Source organism: Epinephelus moara, chromosome 3 (assembly GCF_006386435.1).
Source record: "Epinephelus moara isolate mb chromosome 3, YSFRI_EMoa_1.0, whole genome shotgun sequence".
Taxonomy (NCBI): domain Eukaryota; kingdom Metazoa; phylum Chordata; class Actinopteri; order Perciformes; family Serranidae; genus Epinephelus; species Epinephelus moara.
Genome location: NC_065508.1, coordinates 22,434,123 through 22,452,955, shown reverse-complemented (window position 1 = coordinate 22,452,955; position 18,833 = coordinate 22,434,123). Strand labels below are relative to the sequence as shown.

Genomic DNA, 18,833 nt, shown 5'->3' with positions numbered 1-18,833 from the left:
AAGACATTTTGTGTCATCTCCTGCTTTCCCACAGGTTCAGGGTTTTTCTCCAGTGTTTCTCGCTCATGACACAGTGAGGCTGAACCACTGGTATTTTAACATTTTCATTAGCTTGACATCTTCAAACATGTTTCATGTCAGATAATGGCATACATTTATGTAACCAGTTGTAAATCAGCAGATTCCTTCAATCGACAAACTGCCACTTGCAACAGCTTCTGCATCAACTGAAAGTTACATTGATAAGACAGAGGAGTCACCCGCTACAGATTGGTGACTGCAAACAGAATACAAGTGATATAAAAATGCTAATTATCAGGCTCAACTTCCACAACCAACAACCAAAAAAGGAAACGCAAAAGACATCCTCATTTCACCAAGGAAACCAAGTGCACACAACCATGCAAGAGTTCTCACCATGAGACTATAACTCAGTCACCCCACCAGCATGACAGCTTCAGAAATCTGAATGTTTACCAGCAGCAGACAGTGGAGCAGATTGCATACAGATGTGATAAGATAAAAATACAGATGACTTTCTGCTGCAAGAATCGGAAGGAAAACAAGTCCGTAAGCTCAGTCTGCTCAGTCAGATTCTACAAGAGCAACTTTCACAAACATTATCTTTAAAATCGCGTCCGACTATGGTAACAAGAGAACACAAATATTTCTAAGGGCCACAAACGAGCATTAACAAGCTGACAGTGTGGTTGCAAACCCGTCTATCAGGTGCTAAACTATAAATTTTGTTGACACCATAAACAGATGGATTGTGAGGCTTTAAATTCCAGTTGGTGCAAACTTTTTTCTTCCAAAATGGCGATGAGAGTAAATCTTGAAAGCTACAAATGAACCACCAACAGCTGCACCAGGAACACTGAGAGAAAGACAATGTTATTTACCCTCATTTAATTAGAGCTGCATATTTCAAGAGGTTTCCTCCTCATAGTTAACAAACATTAAAACCTCAACTTCCCGCGCAACGTTCTTGCCTCGCCACAATGTGAAGCTCTCCTTCACTATCCTATAATTAAGTCTGAATACTTCACATACCCTACGGTGGAAAGACAAGTCTCTTTAGAAGTAGCTGAGCGGGGATAAAAAACTATTTCAAAAAGGAACACAGCTGAAGTTCATCTGTCAGATACAGTTTGTCACACTCACATAATCCTTGAATCTGTTTGATCGGGGTTCAAACGCTGCAAAGTCATTCTCACTTTGGCAGACAAGCAGGTCGAGAGAAAGTCTCACAACTAAACAATGACAGATTCCTTTCTCACAGTAGCAATGATGTCGCACAGTCCTGCTCAATCACACTTGAAGCTCAACCTGCTCAAGAAAAGTCACTCAACGCCTTTCTCTTTGTCCGAGCACTGTGGCCTCGACCTTTGAGCCACTCGAAATTGATTGTTTGCACGATGATAACAGATGTCTGAAATGAAAAATGTGTCTGAGCCTCAGATCGAAAGTGCATACATTTCTTCCCATATTGGAGCAACTCCAAAAACAACTGAGATGGAAATAATTGTATTCATCAACACCATTTATGTGTGTTCTATCCGCGGCTACTAAAGATAGTATAAATCCATCTGTCAGCTCATCACTAGCGTGTAGTAGTGATGCATCAAAAAGGGACAAAGCAGCATTCCGAGCAAGTTCTTAATCGTGTAACTTAGAGAAACATCGCATGCAATAGTCCACCTTCTCCTCCCCTCTTTCGGTCACTTCTCTCACTCCCAGTTAGACTTCCTTCAGTGTTCATTGTTCAGGAGGTTTTTAGCGTCAAATTATCTGCAGAGGTCTCCTCCTCTCCAAAACAAACGGACCAGGTGATTTAAACCAGTAAAAACACTGAAACCAGCAGTTTCACATTTTTAAAATGTGTTTCCGATACCGCTTGTTGCTAACTATAGTGGCCAACATGAAAACGCAAAAAAGCAAAAATGAAAATACGAGAAAGACCCTTCCCTTCTAGAGCCAGTGTTCTATTTGTCTGCTCTGGGCTTCTGCACAAACATTAAGGTGCAACAAGACTCCCTGGACAAGGACCCACTTCCTATGTAGATATAAACTGCTCATTGCAAGGTAACGAAACCCCGACGATTCTTATTTTTAGAGATTATACCATAAAGAAAACATACCCATTATATTCACTTTCTCCCTCTAAATCCTGCACACTGGACCTTCAATGTGCTGCTCTAACAGTCTCCACTCCTCAGGTTTTATGCTGCCATTCAGTTCGCCAATAAGGCCTGGCTCACAGTTGACTTTCCAGTTTAATGATTAGTTAGTTGACTGACAGAAAATTAACGAGCAACTAATTTGATAATTGATAAATTGTTTGAGTCATTTCTTTTAAGCAAAACCGATCTCGTTTCAGCTTCTGCAATGTGAAGATTTGCCACTTTGGCTTCCACATATTATTTTAAAAGAAAGATCTTTGGATTTTGAAAGACCAAAACTTTTGAATAGATCTGTAGTTACAGCTCTATTCCAGGTTATCCCAGAGCTGCTGGATGGGGTTGAGGTTAGGACTCCGTGCAGGCCAGTCAAGTTCTTCCACACCAAACTGGAAAAACCATTCCTGTATGGACCTGGCTTTGTGCACGGGGGCATTGTCATGTTGAAACAGGAAAAGGTCAAACACAAACTGTTGCCTTGAAGTTGAGAATGCCCTAAAATATCAATGCATGCTGTAGCATTATGATTTCCCTTCAGTGGATCTACTGTAAGAGGCTTAATATGGTGCTGTTTAATATTTTTTATGGAGGCAAGCAAAAGTAACCAACTTAAAGCATGATATTCTTCTTTTACAGTGTGAAATCCATATTTTACTGCACCAGAGTAAATAATCACACCCCTCTCTGTCAAGAGATTCATATTCTTACATATACAGTTGTGGCTCCAGCCTGTACACACCTGTACAGCTGCACTGCAGAGGCTGAGTGACTAACAATGATGGCATGTCACGGTCCAGTTAGGTAATGAGGAAGTTCTGAGAGCATGTGTGAGTGAGGAGGTGAGATCTTTTACTGTAGGTGCTCAGGTTTTTGCTGTTGCCGACATGTTTAAAACTTGTCCTCCAACTTTTTCTTCCGTGCTCTGCCACATTTATAAGGGAGTGTTTCATGGAGATTTAGCTGGGAACAAATATTAAGCGGCTCAGTCTGGTGTTTGTTAGTTATTTCCAAGTTTGACTTAAAGAAAATGTATTGTCTCTGCAGGTCTCTGGTACAACTCAGAACTCCAAACACAATAAGTCTGGGCTTGAGAAGAATCAGTTATTCAGAGGCGGTTTGTGGCTTTGCTATTTGACCACACCTTCCACTGAGATAGTGATCATTGATCCTCATTGTTAATCAGTCATGTGTGTGTTAGTTTTGGCAACATATTTTCTTAGTCACTGTTGACAAAAGACTCAAAGAGCATAAAAAGGGACTTTAATCAAACTATGACAGAATGTGAACAACTTGTTGTGAGAGCACAAAAAGATTACCTGCAGATGAGACGGTTACCTTTTATGTGATTGTAATAGTTTTGCATTTGTTTTTAAAAGTAACGGCAACATGTGGTACGCTGTATATTAACTCATCGCTTCATACAGTCACAAGGAAGCCCTCCAAATCTCTGTGGTTGCCGCAGGGTGTGTTACATTACATGAATTCTTTCTATCGCTCTTGACGTATATACACACTTTAAAAGCAATTAGATGTTCTCATGAAAATAAATTTGCTGTTTTATGACTACACTTTATATTCTGACACATTTCCCGACTTTGTAAAGCACCGACTATGAATGTGAATAAGGGTGAGGGAGTATCGTTTAGCTTGTATGTGTGTGTGTGTTGCTTGTCCTCACTCTGCAGAGCAACAGTCAAGAGTTTTTCCCCTCTCAGGCTAAGTGAGTGTGTCAGTCATCAATCAGCAGAGGTCAAGAAGCAGAGCCTTCCTGACACTTAACAACTTAAGAGAAAATTCTCAGTGAGTTTGTTTACACGCACAAATACTCCCGTTTTTTGCCCTTATTCCAAAAAAGACAATATTCTTACTGATCTGGATACATTCATGAAAATTAATATTCTACTTACTCTCCTGTTTACACGCAGCCATGCACACTCAAATTAATGCGCCCTAACATGTAATTTATCACGTCAAAATAAAAACTTCTTGGACCATGCGAGCACAGCCTCCCTCTTTCATGCCTTCAACGACATTCTTGAAAAGGTCTTGTTGATATATAAGGCTTGCGTAATGTTTAACAGTAGGTGTGTTTCTCCTTGTGACCAAAAAAGTGGGCATTTCTTTTAAGCATGCATCTCTACCCCAGCCTTGCAAACTGTTGACGAGTTGTTTTCTGTGCAACATATCCATGACAACACACAGAGGTGACAGTAAACGGGCAAGAGGCCGCATGTCGCAAACTGCAGTACAAACCCCAACTGTGTGCGCTGTATACATGTCCAAAGAATGCTCCATAAACCCACATCATACTGGCACATCCCACATGTCTTAATCGGAAAATATTCTGTTAAAAAAAGGCCTTATTCAGTATATCCAAATGGAATAAGTTGTTTACATGATCCAAATATCAAATTCAGAATATTGTCACATTTGGAATAATAGTGTGCACGTAAATGTATTCAATGCTATTCAAGAAGCCAGAGTTTTTAAGACTGGACTACAGAAACACTGACCCCACAAATAGCTTCTGATGTCTTGAAACTTAAAATGACACATTAAAAAACAAATGAACCAAATCCCAACCAGGCTGAAAAACACTCCTTCGATTCCCATAGAAAAACACAGACGGGTGCGGTCAACAAGTCTCCCTGACGACCAGTTCCATCTGACGTTGTCCTCATCCAACAATAACACCATCAACACAAAGTGTTGTTGTAGTAGATAACGTCTGAGGCCTCACAGACAAAAATATTTTCTGAGGATACAGCTGACAGAAGACCGAAGGAATGCTGAGTGAGTCGGAGCGAAAACAGATTAGAGGCAGCGGTGACTCCAGCGCACACACTGCAGATGATGTAAGAGGGACGATAAAAAACCTCAAAGTGGAATTACAAGACTTTATTTACAAAGGTTTTTAAGGTTGGATTCTCAGAGGATGAAAAAAAAACAGAGATACAGAAGAATTTCAGCTTTATGACCAGAAAAGCTTCACTGACATTGATGCAGACAGTAATCACATCTGCATGAGTGTGTCGAAATGGCAGCATTGTGCATTTCTTCTACTAAAAAAAATTCCATACTCACCCGTATGCTCTGGTTGGCTGGCAGTCTTTACAACTTCGTAGACTTTTTCATTGGCATTCTCTCGTTTACAAAGCTATTTTTGGCTACTTCCAGAATACTTATGCGTGCACATTATGCAAAAATTGAAAATGGCTGTGCTCTCTGTTCTGAGAATGTTTTTAATGTCTGTACCAAGGGTACGTACAAAGTTTGGCAAGCAAGCATTTATGTCTGCAGGTCCTTTTATGTGAAAACTTCTGCAGAAGGAGTTAAAGTTGCAAACCGTGGCTCCTCTCGGCTGTTTCAAAGCACTGTTGCGGGAATTTGTACACAGTCTTCTATATGCTATTGTCACGGTGTATCTTAGCTGGTCTGTAATCGTGTAGTTGTCCTTTTTTGCACTTTCATGGTTCACTTCTAGTATACATTATCATACTTTTTGGCTTTTCTTTGTAGTAATATTATTTTGTGCTTTATATTGCTTCTTTTAGAGCTTTACATTTTTACTCTGTGTTTTTGTTCTATGTCATCTGTCTGTAACTTCTGTTGCTGCCTGTCTTGGCCAGGACACTCTTGACAAAGAGATTTTCTTTAATCTGAAGAGGTTTTTTCTGGTTAAATAAAAGGTTAAGTAAATCAATAAATGTCTTCATTGTGAATTAGAAAATGGTTGGGGGGAGACCTGGTACCCTGTTGCTGGCCAGATTTGGCCCACGAGCCATAAATTGAGTGTCACTGTCCTTGACTCTGGGGGGCTCCTGGCAAAAAAGCCCATCGAGCATTCATTTATTCCTTATGCAACAAATGCAGTTAATTCAGATATAGCATAAATCCAGAGCAAAGCACTTTTTCTTATCCTTATTCTTGCTTGTTGCAGTTTGAATTATGTACTGAGTGTATTGTTTAAACATTTTTTAATGTCTCATCTTGTCCTGTTGTTACCTCCACCAAGGAGGTTATGTTTTTGGCTGGTTTGTTTGTTTGTTTGTCAGCAGGATTACAACAAAACTACTGGCCTGATTCTCATGAAACTTGTTGGAAGGATGTGGCCTGGGCCAAAGAAGAATTCATCCCATTTTGGAGCGGATCCTAATCAGAGGGTGCATACACAAATTATTTTTCACCTTCTTTAACATTGCGAGATAGCACTTGGCTTTGGCAGAGGTCTGTTGCTGTCCAAATGCCCTCATATTTTTATTGCGTTTTCATTGTTTTTGAAACTGCAGATTTTTCTTTCCAAGGACAATGAAGTGATGAACTGCACAAATATGACGTGACTTGAACTATCCAACCAGCCAAGAGTCAAGAATCTCAGATAATCAAAACAGGTGTTGTAAATGACTCATTTTCATTCAGGGACAGACCGCTGAGATAATTAAATAATTAATTGATTTGTCAATCACCAAAGAACAAATTGACAACTTGACTTCACTTAAATGTGACAATTCACTGCTTTACTCTGTAAAATACATATATTTTTAGGATCTGGACAGTTGGTCGAGCAACAGATGAATAATGTCGTCACTATATTCTAACATTTTACACAATAAACAATTAAATGGAAAACTAAACAGTTAAATCCATAATGAAAATTGTAATTAGCTGCAGCCTTGAGGCAACAACAATTGTGCCAAAATGATCAAGGAGATTAAATGAAATGATTAATTTAGGAGAGCACCTGCAGTAAATGGTATTTCAAGCCTTTAATGATGGACTGCAGATAAGACTGTCACTCCAACAAATGAATAAAAAAAAAATTATAAACACTGTACGTACACACGACTGCCTCAGGACAGGCCAAGACAAACGGCATCAAAGTGCCGTCTCAGCTGCTGTAAATCAAAGAACCTCCCTGTTTTGACAACAGCCATATACATGCAGGTTCCAATCAAAGGAATGCACCCACCCACAGCAAAGGCCTCTGGGAAGCGGCTGGACACACCTCAATGTAACACCCACCCTGAATGGTTTGTCAGTGTTGTGACAGTTGCTGGTCCTATGAGTATGAACAAAGTGCTGTTGGAGGCAGGGTGTAGCTGCCCATAAAAGGGAACACGGATGTGCAGTGAATCGCCTCCAGCTGAAATTACGAGATTTGAAAAATAAAAGACACTCGTTGTGCTACTGCAATTTCACACACCGACATGTTCCCATGTTGAGGTTTCATGCTGATGGGTGTGTCTGCGCTGAACAAACATGGATTCCACACCACCCTGCATTTTTTTCCTTCTTTGAGTTTCTCAGTTTGGAGAAACAGCTCCAACGTACAACAGAAAGATGAAACTTCCAACTGTGAATCATTGGGAGAGTTGACACCACCCACACTGCTGACTTGGAATTTTACTTGAATGGAGAACGTGAGAGACATTTGGTTGAAAAATACTCTACATACACTTAATGTGTCCACTCTTATAGGTACACCTGTACAGTCTAATGCAATCCAGCACAACTGTTGAGTGAGTGGTGGTGCTGTACTGTCCATCTTATCCATTTTCATCCGCTTATCTGGGGCTGCCCGCGGGGGCAGCATGCTGAGCGAAGTACTCCAGATGTCCCTCTCCCCAGCAACGCTTTCCAGCTCCTCTAGGGAGTTCCCACAGCGTTCCCAGGCCAGATGAGATATGTAATCCCTCCATCGTGTTCTGGGTCGGCCTCCTACCAGTTGGACGTGCCCGGAAAAACTGTTACGGGAGGCACCCAGGAGGCATCCTGATCATATGCCTGAAACACCTCAACTGACCCCTTTTGACAGGAAGGAGCAGCGGCTCCATTTCAAGCTGCCTCGTGATGTCTGAGCCCAGCCGCCCTACGGAGGAAACTCATTGCGGCTGCTTGTCTCCGCAATCTCATTCTTTCAGTCACTACCCAAAACTCATGACCATAGGTGAGGGTTGGGACTATCTGACCAAATGTCCCCAACTCTGTTTTTGATATATAATGTTGATTATTGGCAGAAAACGTGTTTTTTCAAAACGATATGATGTCACAGTGAAGCTGACCTTTGACATTCGGATAGAAAATGTCATCACATCATCATTTTATCCTGTTAGACACTTTTTGTCATAATTACTGCATGAATTCCTGAAATATGGCCAAAAACATGTTTTGTGGATGTTTGTGGTCAAAGTTCAAGGTGACCTTTGACCACCGTAGTGTTCTTGAGATACTTGTCATGAGAATGAGACAGACGAGGTCACAGCGACCTTAACCTCTGACCTTTGACCACTAAAATCTAATCAGTTCATCTTTGAGTCCCAGTGGACATTTGTGCCAAATTTGAAGAAAGTCCCTCAGGTGTTCTTAGGATACTGCATTCACAAGTATGAGACAGACAACCCAGCAACAAAATGCTCCCAGCCACAGCTATCACCGGCGTGGACACATAAAAAGTGGCAGATCGTCGTTCTGGGTGTGTCTAATATTCTGACCAGCTAATGTACATTAACAGAAAGAAACACCCCTAAATATAATGTAGTCCAGTACAACACCACCTTTAACTATGACCTCAGTAATGAATTAATTCACACGAAATGCAGCAGAAACAACCCTTGCATGTGAAAAACGTTCCATCGTCAGCCACAAATGCTTACCAAAGTAGTTTTCTACCTCTAATACATCAAACATGTTGAAACTTTGATGGTTATAGATGCTATCTGTGTGGTTTCATCTCTAATTATCAGTTTCACAGTTTCACAATTAATACTGAACGCTGCATTTAATTGTCCTGCTAGACTTCACTGCAATGCTGATGCAAGACCTCTCTCTCAGTTTCTCTTATCAACTTGAGTGATGTTTTCAGAGAGCAGCATTACCTGCAGCTTGTCGTGACAAGTTAGAGGCTCATTTGCTTGGGAGTATTTTGTGTTTGCCAAAAGTCATTGACTTCAGGTGTCTGTCGATGGGGTTTACACCTGAGGTCAGAGTTTTTGTTTTCGTTTGAGATTCGAGGTTTGCTTTTTGTGCTTATCCTCTCAACTCTCTCTCAACTCTATGTTTGAGGACACACATCTGTGTGTTATCACAAAAATAAGCACAAAGTAAAACGGGTGAGAAAAAGCCGAACTAAAATAAACTGCGCAAGACTTGACAAGGCTTCTGCTTCATAGTTTGACACTAAGGGGAAGGACACATAGTTGTGTGGGCGCCAGGTTTTACCAAAAAGAAGGCTTTCATGCGGAGGTGAAGTTGGAGTTTTGTGTATGGTGTGTGTGTGTGCGTGTGTGTGTGTGTTCTTGCCTCCTCCTCGGCACTCGGCTCAGGGCTCTTGATGGGACTGGACGACTGGCTGAACACTGATGAAGACTTCCCGCTGATGCTCTGAAATAGCAGACAAAGGAGGGAGAGAATAAAGAGGAGACTGTCAGATCTGAACAGAAAATAACACTGGGACATATTCATAGAACAATCTAAAAGTACAAATATGACAGTGTTAAAAAGAATCAAGAGAATGCAATTCCCGATGCTACACTGCAATGCTGGCTTTAAATGTTGAATAATACCATTAATGTATGAATAATGTGGAATAAGATTTCTGGTCTCGGTTAACATTGAGTTCAAAGCCGCAGTTAGTGGTGTGTCTTTCACTTTCAGGCTCACTGTGCCAAATATCTAAGTCAGATTTGAAAGAGCACAAGTTGTACTCCATTTTGACCAAAAAAATATGTATGTGGAGTGAAAATTGTGGGCGTGACAGCGAGGTAAATAGAAATGTTTAAGAAGCTCTCTGCACTCTGACTCTAGCTCTAAAACATTTCGTCCCATAGAAACCAATGTGAAAACCTGAAAAGGGCACTTTTACCAAGCACTAAACAAGTCTGAATATTTCAAAAAGTTTGAATGGAATTTTAAAGTTCAACACAGGCCAGAGTGTATGAAAGATGTGGAACACTTTAAAGTTTGAATGGAGTTTCTACGTGAATGTATGAATGAAGAAATAGGCTTTGAAATGCTTGAAAAACCTTGGATTTGCGTCACATTGTGACATTCATTTGAATGGGGAAAATTTCCCGGAAAATAGTGAATATTTCAAAAAGTTTGAATGGAATTTTAAAGTTGAACACAGGCCAGAATGTATGAAAGATGTGGAACATTTCAAAGTTTGAATGGAGTTTCCACGTGAATGTATGAATGAAGAAATGCTTGAAAATCTTGAATTTGTGTCACATTGAAATATTCTCTCATTTGAATGGGGAAAATTTCCCAGAAAATGGTGAATATTTCACAAAGTTGAAAGATACGAATGATATAAACATACAAGCACGCATGTCCTGATTAAGCTGAATATTTTGATGCTTGAATGAAGTTTCTATGTTAAAGATTGTGGAGGGAGCAGTGTCACAACAAAGTGGGCAGGATTTTTGCAAATAACAGAGTAGGAATGCTTTGTAGCATTCCCGCCTAATTAAATACACATAGGTTAATGGCAGTGGCCAGTTCACAGCTGACCAACAATATCCAACACAGCAAAGTCACATGTTGAGTTAAATACTGTCAAAAGTGCAAGTGCATTTATCAGTCTGCACCCAAGCTAACCTGTAAAGCTACAAAAATAAGTTTCACTTTCATCTGGGTAAAAGCAACATGCACCACAATACAAGATACAATACTAGATACAAATGCTGAGTCAACCATGACACACTGATGTCACTACACGTTACAGTTACATCTCCACATCAGTCTCTGTGGCATTGAACTTTGGCACATTCCCTGGGCAATATTTTGCGCATTCCTGCACAAAACTGTTCAACTATTTCATTTTTTAAACAGAGATATTACACATATTTTCATAGTATTTTTTCATATCTCTAATTTTTTCTATTCACTATTTATGTTTCTGTACTTCTGCAGTGCTTGCTTGCTATTTTTTCTTACTATGTTCATTGTTGTGCACCAAAACAACAAGGCAAATTCCTTGTATGTGAAAAGCTACACGGGCAATAAATCGGTTTCTCACTCTGATGTCAATTATGGACTCCAACTGACCTGCATTTTTTTCTCATCAGGAAAATAAACTGACCCTTTTAAAATGTGCTGCATGTCACTTTTAACCTTGTATTTTGCGCAATAAAAACCATCCCTGCTTCCTGACAGCGTGAAGAGGATGTTGGTACTTGTCCATGTGCGCTGATGTCACACTGAAGGCATGAGCAAAAAACGAAAGATGAATCAGAGCCAGTAACAGTCGAGATAAATTCACACGAGGTAAGATGAGGTAAGATGGGATGTGTCTGCTTATTTGCCAAATAAAAATGCACTGTAAAGCGCTCCTTTTTTTTTTTTTAACGACAATGAAAATCCCAATAATTACGAAGCCAGAGTTAAGAATTGTTCGGCAGTTTTGGTCATTTTCAGTTGATCAGTTTATCCTTTCAACACTGCTGATTACACTAACACCTCAAAACCTATTGATGCTTAATAGAAATAAACATTTTGCATGACACACTGTGTGTCATCCGAAGCTCAAAACCTTTACACAGACAAAGTCCAAAGCCGATAAGAAACCCTGCAGTCTAACCTCTGATCATTGCAATCTAATGCAGCTGAGGTGATCCAGCCAGGTGTAAGAATGTGTTTGTCTTCAAATGTGAGGGTGTGCCACCTCAGCTGAGTCAGACCGGGCGTGGCACTGCGCCTCTATCCAACACATCACAGGCATTTAGCTCTGAGTGCAGGGACTCCAACAGCAGAACCTGAATGTGTTAATTATCAGGACAACAAGCAGCCAAGAGGGAGATCCAGAGGGAATCCTCCCGACACTCTGCTGCACTCAATACTAGAAAGAGATCGAATAACACCAGGAGCTGAGGAAAGAGTTAGAGAGAATATTTTCATCAAAGAGGCAGAAGGGGAGGAGGAGGATGTGGGAGAGAAGATATCATTCAAATGTTTTCAGCCTACAGTGGAGGCCTTGTGTAAACCATCCCAAGGGCGAAAGGGCAAGTTATTCAGGAAGTGATATATCAGAGCACAGCAGGGAAGGGTTTGCTGAAGAGACTTGCAGGTGCAGGACCTTACCGGTTCCTCGGAAAAAGTAATTAATAAAGAGTCAGATGTTAACAGGTGACAAATCCTGAGGCCTTCTGCACAGTTTGTATTGATCAATAGGACCATACAGTTATTATTGCCACATATCCTGGCAGTGACACAGCACCCATTAATCAATTAGTCAACCGGCAAAGGGCAGGAGTGGCAAGAGTTTCTTAATCCTCCAGTGACTGTCAGCAAATAATGTTAACCTTACCACAGCTAATTCTGTCAGGAAGAAAAAAAAACACTTTAAAACAACACTTTAAAACAACACTTTAAAACCCGATTAATGGGAATAAAATGTTTGATACACATGCCATACCTTAGTTCCAGTACCGATACCAAACAAATTTTCTACAAAATGTTTCCCTACTTCACCTCACCTTGAGAAATACAATTAAAACTTAGCAAACTTAAAGGTCCCATATCGTGCAAATTTTCAGGTTTATGCTTGCATCTGGGGTTTTTACAGGAGCATATTTATGTGCTTTAACATTAAAAAAACACATTTTTGTTTTCAAGCTGTCCGCCTGAATATACACGTTTCACCCTCTGTCTGAAACGCTCCATTTTAGCGCCTGTCTCTTTAAGCCCTCCTCTCAAAAAAGCCCAGTCTGCTCTGATTGGTCAGCATTTGCGGGTCTTTTACATCTGCGGTCTCTGTGTCTCGGCGCACTGTCATTGCAGCCAGGGAATGACTGTAACTGCATTTTTGCTGCACTTTCTACCTTTGAATAGTACGGTTGTGACGCAAGTCCTGACGGCTCATTTAAAAACAAAAGATTCAGAATACAGACTGTGTGCACATGTCTCTTTGGGTTGAGCATTTTGATACTTTCACAGTATTTACATAGCACCTATACCTGCTTTATAGCAACAAGGGCGTGTAAATCTGACTTTTCACAATATGAGACCTTTAAATTATGAGCTATCTGATCAAAGAAAAAGTGAACAAGCCTAAAAATCTGAGCAGATATTCCATGTCAACTTAAGATATTTGACAGCTGCAGACAACATCAGCATTTCAGTCAGCGCCTACAAAGTATTGAGGTGTGATACCAAGCTCCAATTATGGATCATGACTGTGGGTTTCTTAAGTTCTTTTTTCGTTTTTCAAAGATTACTTTTTGGCATTTTTAGCTTTTTAATGACAGCAGCTGAAAGAGACAAGAAACATAAGGACAGAGTGGAGGGGGCATTAGGGCTGTCGATTATTCTGCCTTTTGCTTTCTCGATTCTCGATCGGTTTGTCTACAAAATGTCAGAAAATAGTAAAACAAGGCCACACATCCCAAAATCCAAAGATATGTAGTTTACTATCAAAAGAAAAGAGACATTTAAGAAGTTGGAAACAGCAAATGTTTGGTATTTTTGCTAAAACAAATTGACTAAAACAATTATTTGAATATCAAAATAGTTGCCCATTTATTTTCTGTCCATTAACTTATTGATTAATCGCCTGATCGTTGCAGCAGATAATGCAGTAGATAATTATGGCTGCAACAAACAGTTATTTTTGTTGTCGATTAATCTGTTGATTACTTTCTCAATTAATTGATTAGTTGTTTGGTCTATTAAATGTCCGAAAATGGGAAAATTGTCTATAAGTGCTTTCCAAACCCAAGTTTACGTCCTCAAATGTTTCGTTTTGTCTGCAACCTCCCAAATAAAATCACTGTACGTCACATAGGAGTAAAGAAACCAGAAAATATTAACATTTCAGACGCTAGAATCAGAGAATATTAACTATTTTTTTCTCAAACAGACTGACTGATTATCAAATTAGTTGGCAATTAATTTAACAGAGATAATATGCAACAACAGTCCCCTGCCAAACTCAAAGTGCACATGTTTACCCAGTGGTCTTAAATACAAGGCTACCAGGATGATGCTTGACCACTATTTTTCTACATTTTGCAAAGTGTAACCAGCAAATAACTGATGAAATTGAAAAGACGCATTACACCCTGCTTCTAAATTTAAAAGATAAATAAATAAAAAAGTGAAAACTGTTCTTAAATACTATGTTTTTGTGGCTGCATGACTGTCAGACCTAACGTGCAAGTTTGACATGCTCTGCAACAGTGTGTGATTTTCAACTGTAGTTAAAACACATGCACCACTGGTGAAAAACTACGCCATCAGCTGATCCCCCTGTCCATCATATTCACCCATTTTAATCTGGTCATAGGCTGTGAAAATCCAAAGCACAATGTCAGAGTTAATAAGTCGTCGCTGCATGAGAAGCACGCTGCTGGTGTTCTTCTGACACCTGCAAAGCTGACCTGACGTGACTGACAGACTAATAAAGCATCCAAGACGTTTTAACAGCTGACTGTGATCAGAATATGCGTGCGCTCTTTCTCAAAGCAAAAGGCGCAATTAGAGATAAATGCTGACATTGAACTGGAACTACAACTTTCACAACCCCTTACCAGACTCTGTCCAATAAGAAAGCTGCACATGAGGCAGTTTAGACACCTGGGAATACCAAGCAACAGGTGAAATAAGGGACATGAAAACATGAAAGTTCAAATAACAATTAAATCTGCAGCTCTCCTCGTCCCACTTGCAAATTACGTCTGATGATAGCTGAGGCACAAGTCATAGATGGATGCGTAAACTGAAGCCAAAAACAAAAGGTCTGTTTGATCCTTTCACATTATTTGAGTATGTTAACTCATATTTTCTGATGTTTTTGTACTGTTTTTAATACTGTGACATTGCATAAGATATCATGTATAGATAGATAGATAGATAGATAGATAGATAGATAGATAGATAGAGCCTATATATAATAAACAAAATAATAAAATATCTTTGAAATTACTGTTAATGCAGCATAAAATAAAATAATTAAATATTTAAAATAATACATTAAAATACTCTAATACAATGATAAAATATAAGTGATCTAGTATGAAAATAAATGCAAAAAAATTAATTCTAATTAATATTTTTTTTAAATAATAAAATTTAAAAAATAATATTTAAAAATAAAAAGTCTTTCAAATTAACGGTGTTAATGTAAAAAAAATAAATAAATAAATAAATTTAGGGATTGATTATTTCTTCACCAGACTTGTATTCAATGTAAAATTGAATTTAACAATTATAAAACAGTATAAAACATGTGACATATTATATATATATATATATATATATATATATATATATATATATATATATGTATAGAGTTTATTTTTTTAAATGTTAATATCAATAAATATAGAAAGGAGAAAAAGAAAAAATACTTAATGCTAGAAAACAATTTTAAAATATATGCAGTACAAATGCTTTACTATTTAAAATTAAAATGATACAATAAGAGATTAAAATAAAGAGATTTAGTGTTTAAAAATAAAAACAATCAATTAAATCAAAAAGGGCTGGTATATTAGATAAAAACATTTAAATTCAATTAAATAGAAATGTATATACTTTAATTTTGCAGAAGAGCTAAGTGTATGCATGAAGCAGATATTTATCAGTCTATGTTGGTATTGAAATGTGGTTGATTGTTGGTGTGCAGAATGCAAAATCAATTTTAGGAAAGCCATCTGGCTGCAGGGGTTTGATGGGTTACAGTGGTTTTAAACCAGCTTGTATGTTGGGTTTTCACTCTTTATCACTAGTGTTGTCTGTAAATATCACTGTTATGGAAGTTCAGATTATTAAACTCATTCATTGACCAAATAAAAACAGCTCTGACCTGCATAATGTTGATGTTTAGGAAGGAAAAGTTTGGTTCCAGCCTATAATAACAATAGTTTTAACAAGCATTAAGAACATGAGTCTCACTTCTACCATGCTCTGCTGCTGGTACATGAGATCGGTGGACTCCTGGCTGCTGACGCTCAGGTGTGGCATGCTGTGCAGGTACACCGGGGACACCATCTGCTGCATCATGGGCTGCTGCACCATGGGCTGCTGCATGAGGATGTAGGACGGCTGCTGAATGGCCTGTTGCATCGGGACCAGGTAACGCACCGTCTCGTAGGAGCCGTTCATCGCGTACGGCAACGGGGACACCGGTGAGGCCGAGATCACCGTGCTGGTCACCGGCTCCGGAGAGGCCACGTTCACGGTCCGGTAGGTCGTCGTCGTCGTATTCTTCTGGCTCGAGACGGACATCTTGGTGGATCAGCTCAGACCCCCCACAAAACCCGGAGAGAGAGGAAAACAACAACCGCAGAAAGTTGGAAGTTCTCAAAGCGAGGAAGTCGCTGCGGGACGAAACCACGCAGGTAGTTTTTCCTTCAGCGGTGGCGCGACGGAGAGCTGAGTTCCCCCCGTGTAACTTCCTTCTCTGCTGGGCAAACTGGAGAGGAAAGTCCGGTTGGAGGAGTTCTTCAATGGAGAGGAAGACCCAACTACAGAGGGAGGTCGCTCTGCCTGCGAGTACTCCTCAGGAGGTGGGAGGGATCAGAGGGGAATGTGGCTCACAGCTGGCAGGAAGTCCGACCCTGATTGCTCTGCCAAAAACCAGGGGGGGTTCTCCAGGTGCTCCTCCTACATGCAGGTGGATTGGACGATTTAAACCGCTCCTAAATTCTAGGGAATGCGTGTGAATTTCCACTGTCGTGATTTATTGTCAAGAGTTGACAGACCTGTAGATTTACTCCATAGTAAGAAGAATACCTGTAGAATAGTAGGCAAAGTGAAGTAAGGGTAAAATGGCTGCTGAGTCTGAGTCAGCCACTAGGTGGAGACAAACACGCCAATGACGAGAGAGAGACCTGTTGAAGGTTTGAAAGCATATTGTCACGGGACTCAGTTATATCTAGTTATATCTATCTATCTATATCTGCAGCCAGTCATTTTTAAATCAGTTTATTTGTCACATGAAATCTCACAAATACAATTTCGGTGAAGGTCAGTTTCTTAATTTTGTGCATTAAAAAAAAATGTGCCCATTCTCGCTTCGACATGGTAGTTCAGAACTCAAGATTTTGTTTTATTTTATTAATTTATTTAGTTTTTCATTGACAAATGCTGTGCGTGGTCGCTCATTTTATTTGTGCAAAAGTATGTAGAGTAAAAGTACTCAATATTAAATAATATAATGGACAGAGAAAACTACTGTGAAACTTGTGAAATAATCTAATCATTCTTATGACATGCTTATTGTCACAGTACCACCATTTATTGGTCACTTTTATTTTTATTCCGGGTAATGTGGCTCAGTAAATGTGGCTGGGAAAATGTATAGAATTAAACAGAGTGCCTGGCCTCACTTTGTAAAATGAAAATATTCAAATAAATTCAAATTTTTTAGATTATTAGATTTTAGATTTTTTTTAAGATTTAGTATTTGAAAACACTGACTTAAATTTAAAAAAAGGTTGGGTTGGTATATTAAATAAATACATTTAGAATAAAATAATAAAATTAGAGGGGGAAAAACACGAAGGTTTTATATGTGTATTTTTCTGCAGCTCTATGTATAGTTCCTGTGATGTCCACGAGAGGGCGCCAGTGAACCAGAAACCAGCAGTGACACGTCAAACTCATTCTGAACTTTTAAAGGTTATTTTTAACGTTGTAATTTTTGTCCTTCACCACATTTCATGGAGGAATATTATACTTTAACTACTATAGATTCAGTATTTTAAATTGATCGACTACAGGCAAAATAGAAGAACAAAAGTGTCGAGAATAATTGATTAAAAAAGTGCACTTATATAATTAATAAAATTTGCAAATAATATATTTCAAATATGCAACATTGATAAAATTAAGGGATCAAGCATTTGACATGATACATTGAAATAATCTAAAAAAAAATCAATATTATGAGATTTAGTTTAAAAAAAATAAATGCATTAAACAAAATCAAATTAACTTAAAAAAATAAAATCAACAATATCTAAAAATGAAATATTTCAAATTTACTGTGTTTATGCAACATAAATAAAGTAAAGGGTTGTAGTATTTTTTTCATCAGACTTTAATTCCTGCCAAAGTGGAATTTAATTAAGCAATTATAAACCATTAATACATGATGGATTATACATAAAAACTGAATATTTGTAAATATGGATACCAAAAAATAATACAAATAGAAACAATACAAATGTTTTACTATTCAAAATGAATACATTCAAATTATAAAGTGAAATAATAATAAAAATAAATTTAAAAAATAATGTAATTTATTATTAAAAAAATTGATGCATTCAATTAAATCAAATTAACTTAAAAAATAATAAAATTCATACTTTAATAATTTAATTTAAATAACAGAAATGAAGGAATGAATATTAGTAAATAAGGCTAGCAAAAAAAAACTAACAAAATAAGTACAGTAAAAGACTTTAGTATTCAAGATAAATACGATAAAATGACAAAAAAACATTTTTTTTTTAAATAAATGGATTTCGTATTTAAAAATAAATGCATAAAATTGTATGTATATATATATATATATATATATACATATACATATATATATATAGAGAGAGAGAGAGAGAGAGAGAGAGATAGATAGATAGATAGATAGATAGATATAGATATATATGTATACAATTAATATTTAAAATATAAAATACTTCAAATCGACTG

General features: G+C 38.2%; 1 protein-coding gene across 3 annotated transcripts in view; it reads right to left on the bottom strand.

Annotated features, from left to right (window-relative positions):
- Window positions 1-16,687, bottom strand: part of pof1b (POF1B actin binding protein) — a 43,132-nt gene extending 26,445 nt beyond the window's left edge. Inside the window, exons 1-2 of one of the 3 annotated variants that reach the window (XM_050039010.1) lie at window positions 16,071-16,687; window positions 9,480-9,560 (exon numbers count right to left, since the gene is read on the bottom strand). In XM_050039010.1, coding sequence (XP_049894967.1) covers window positions 9,480-9,560; window positions 16,071-16,403 — 414 coding nt within the window. In that variant the 5' untranslated portion in view covers window positions 16,404-16,687. The remainder of the gene's footprint in view (window positions 1-9,479; window positions 9,561-16,070) is intronic. The other 2 variants (XM_050039019.1, XM_050039026.1) reach the window with 2 other exon arrangements.
- Between the last annotated feature and the right edge of the window lie 2,146 nt (window positions 16,688-18,833).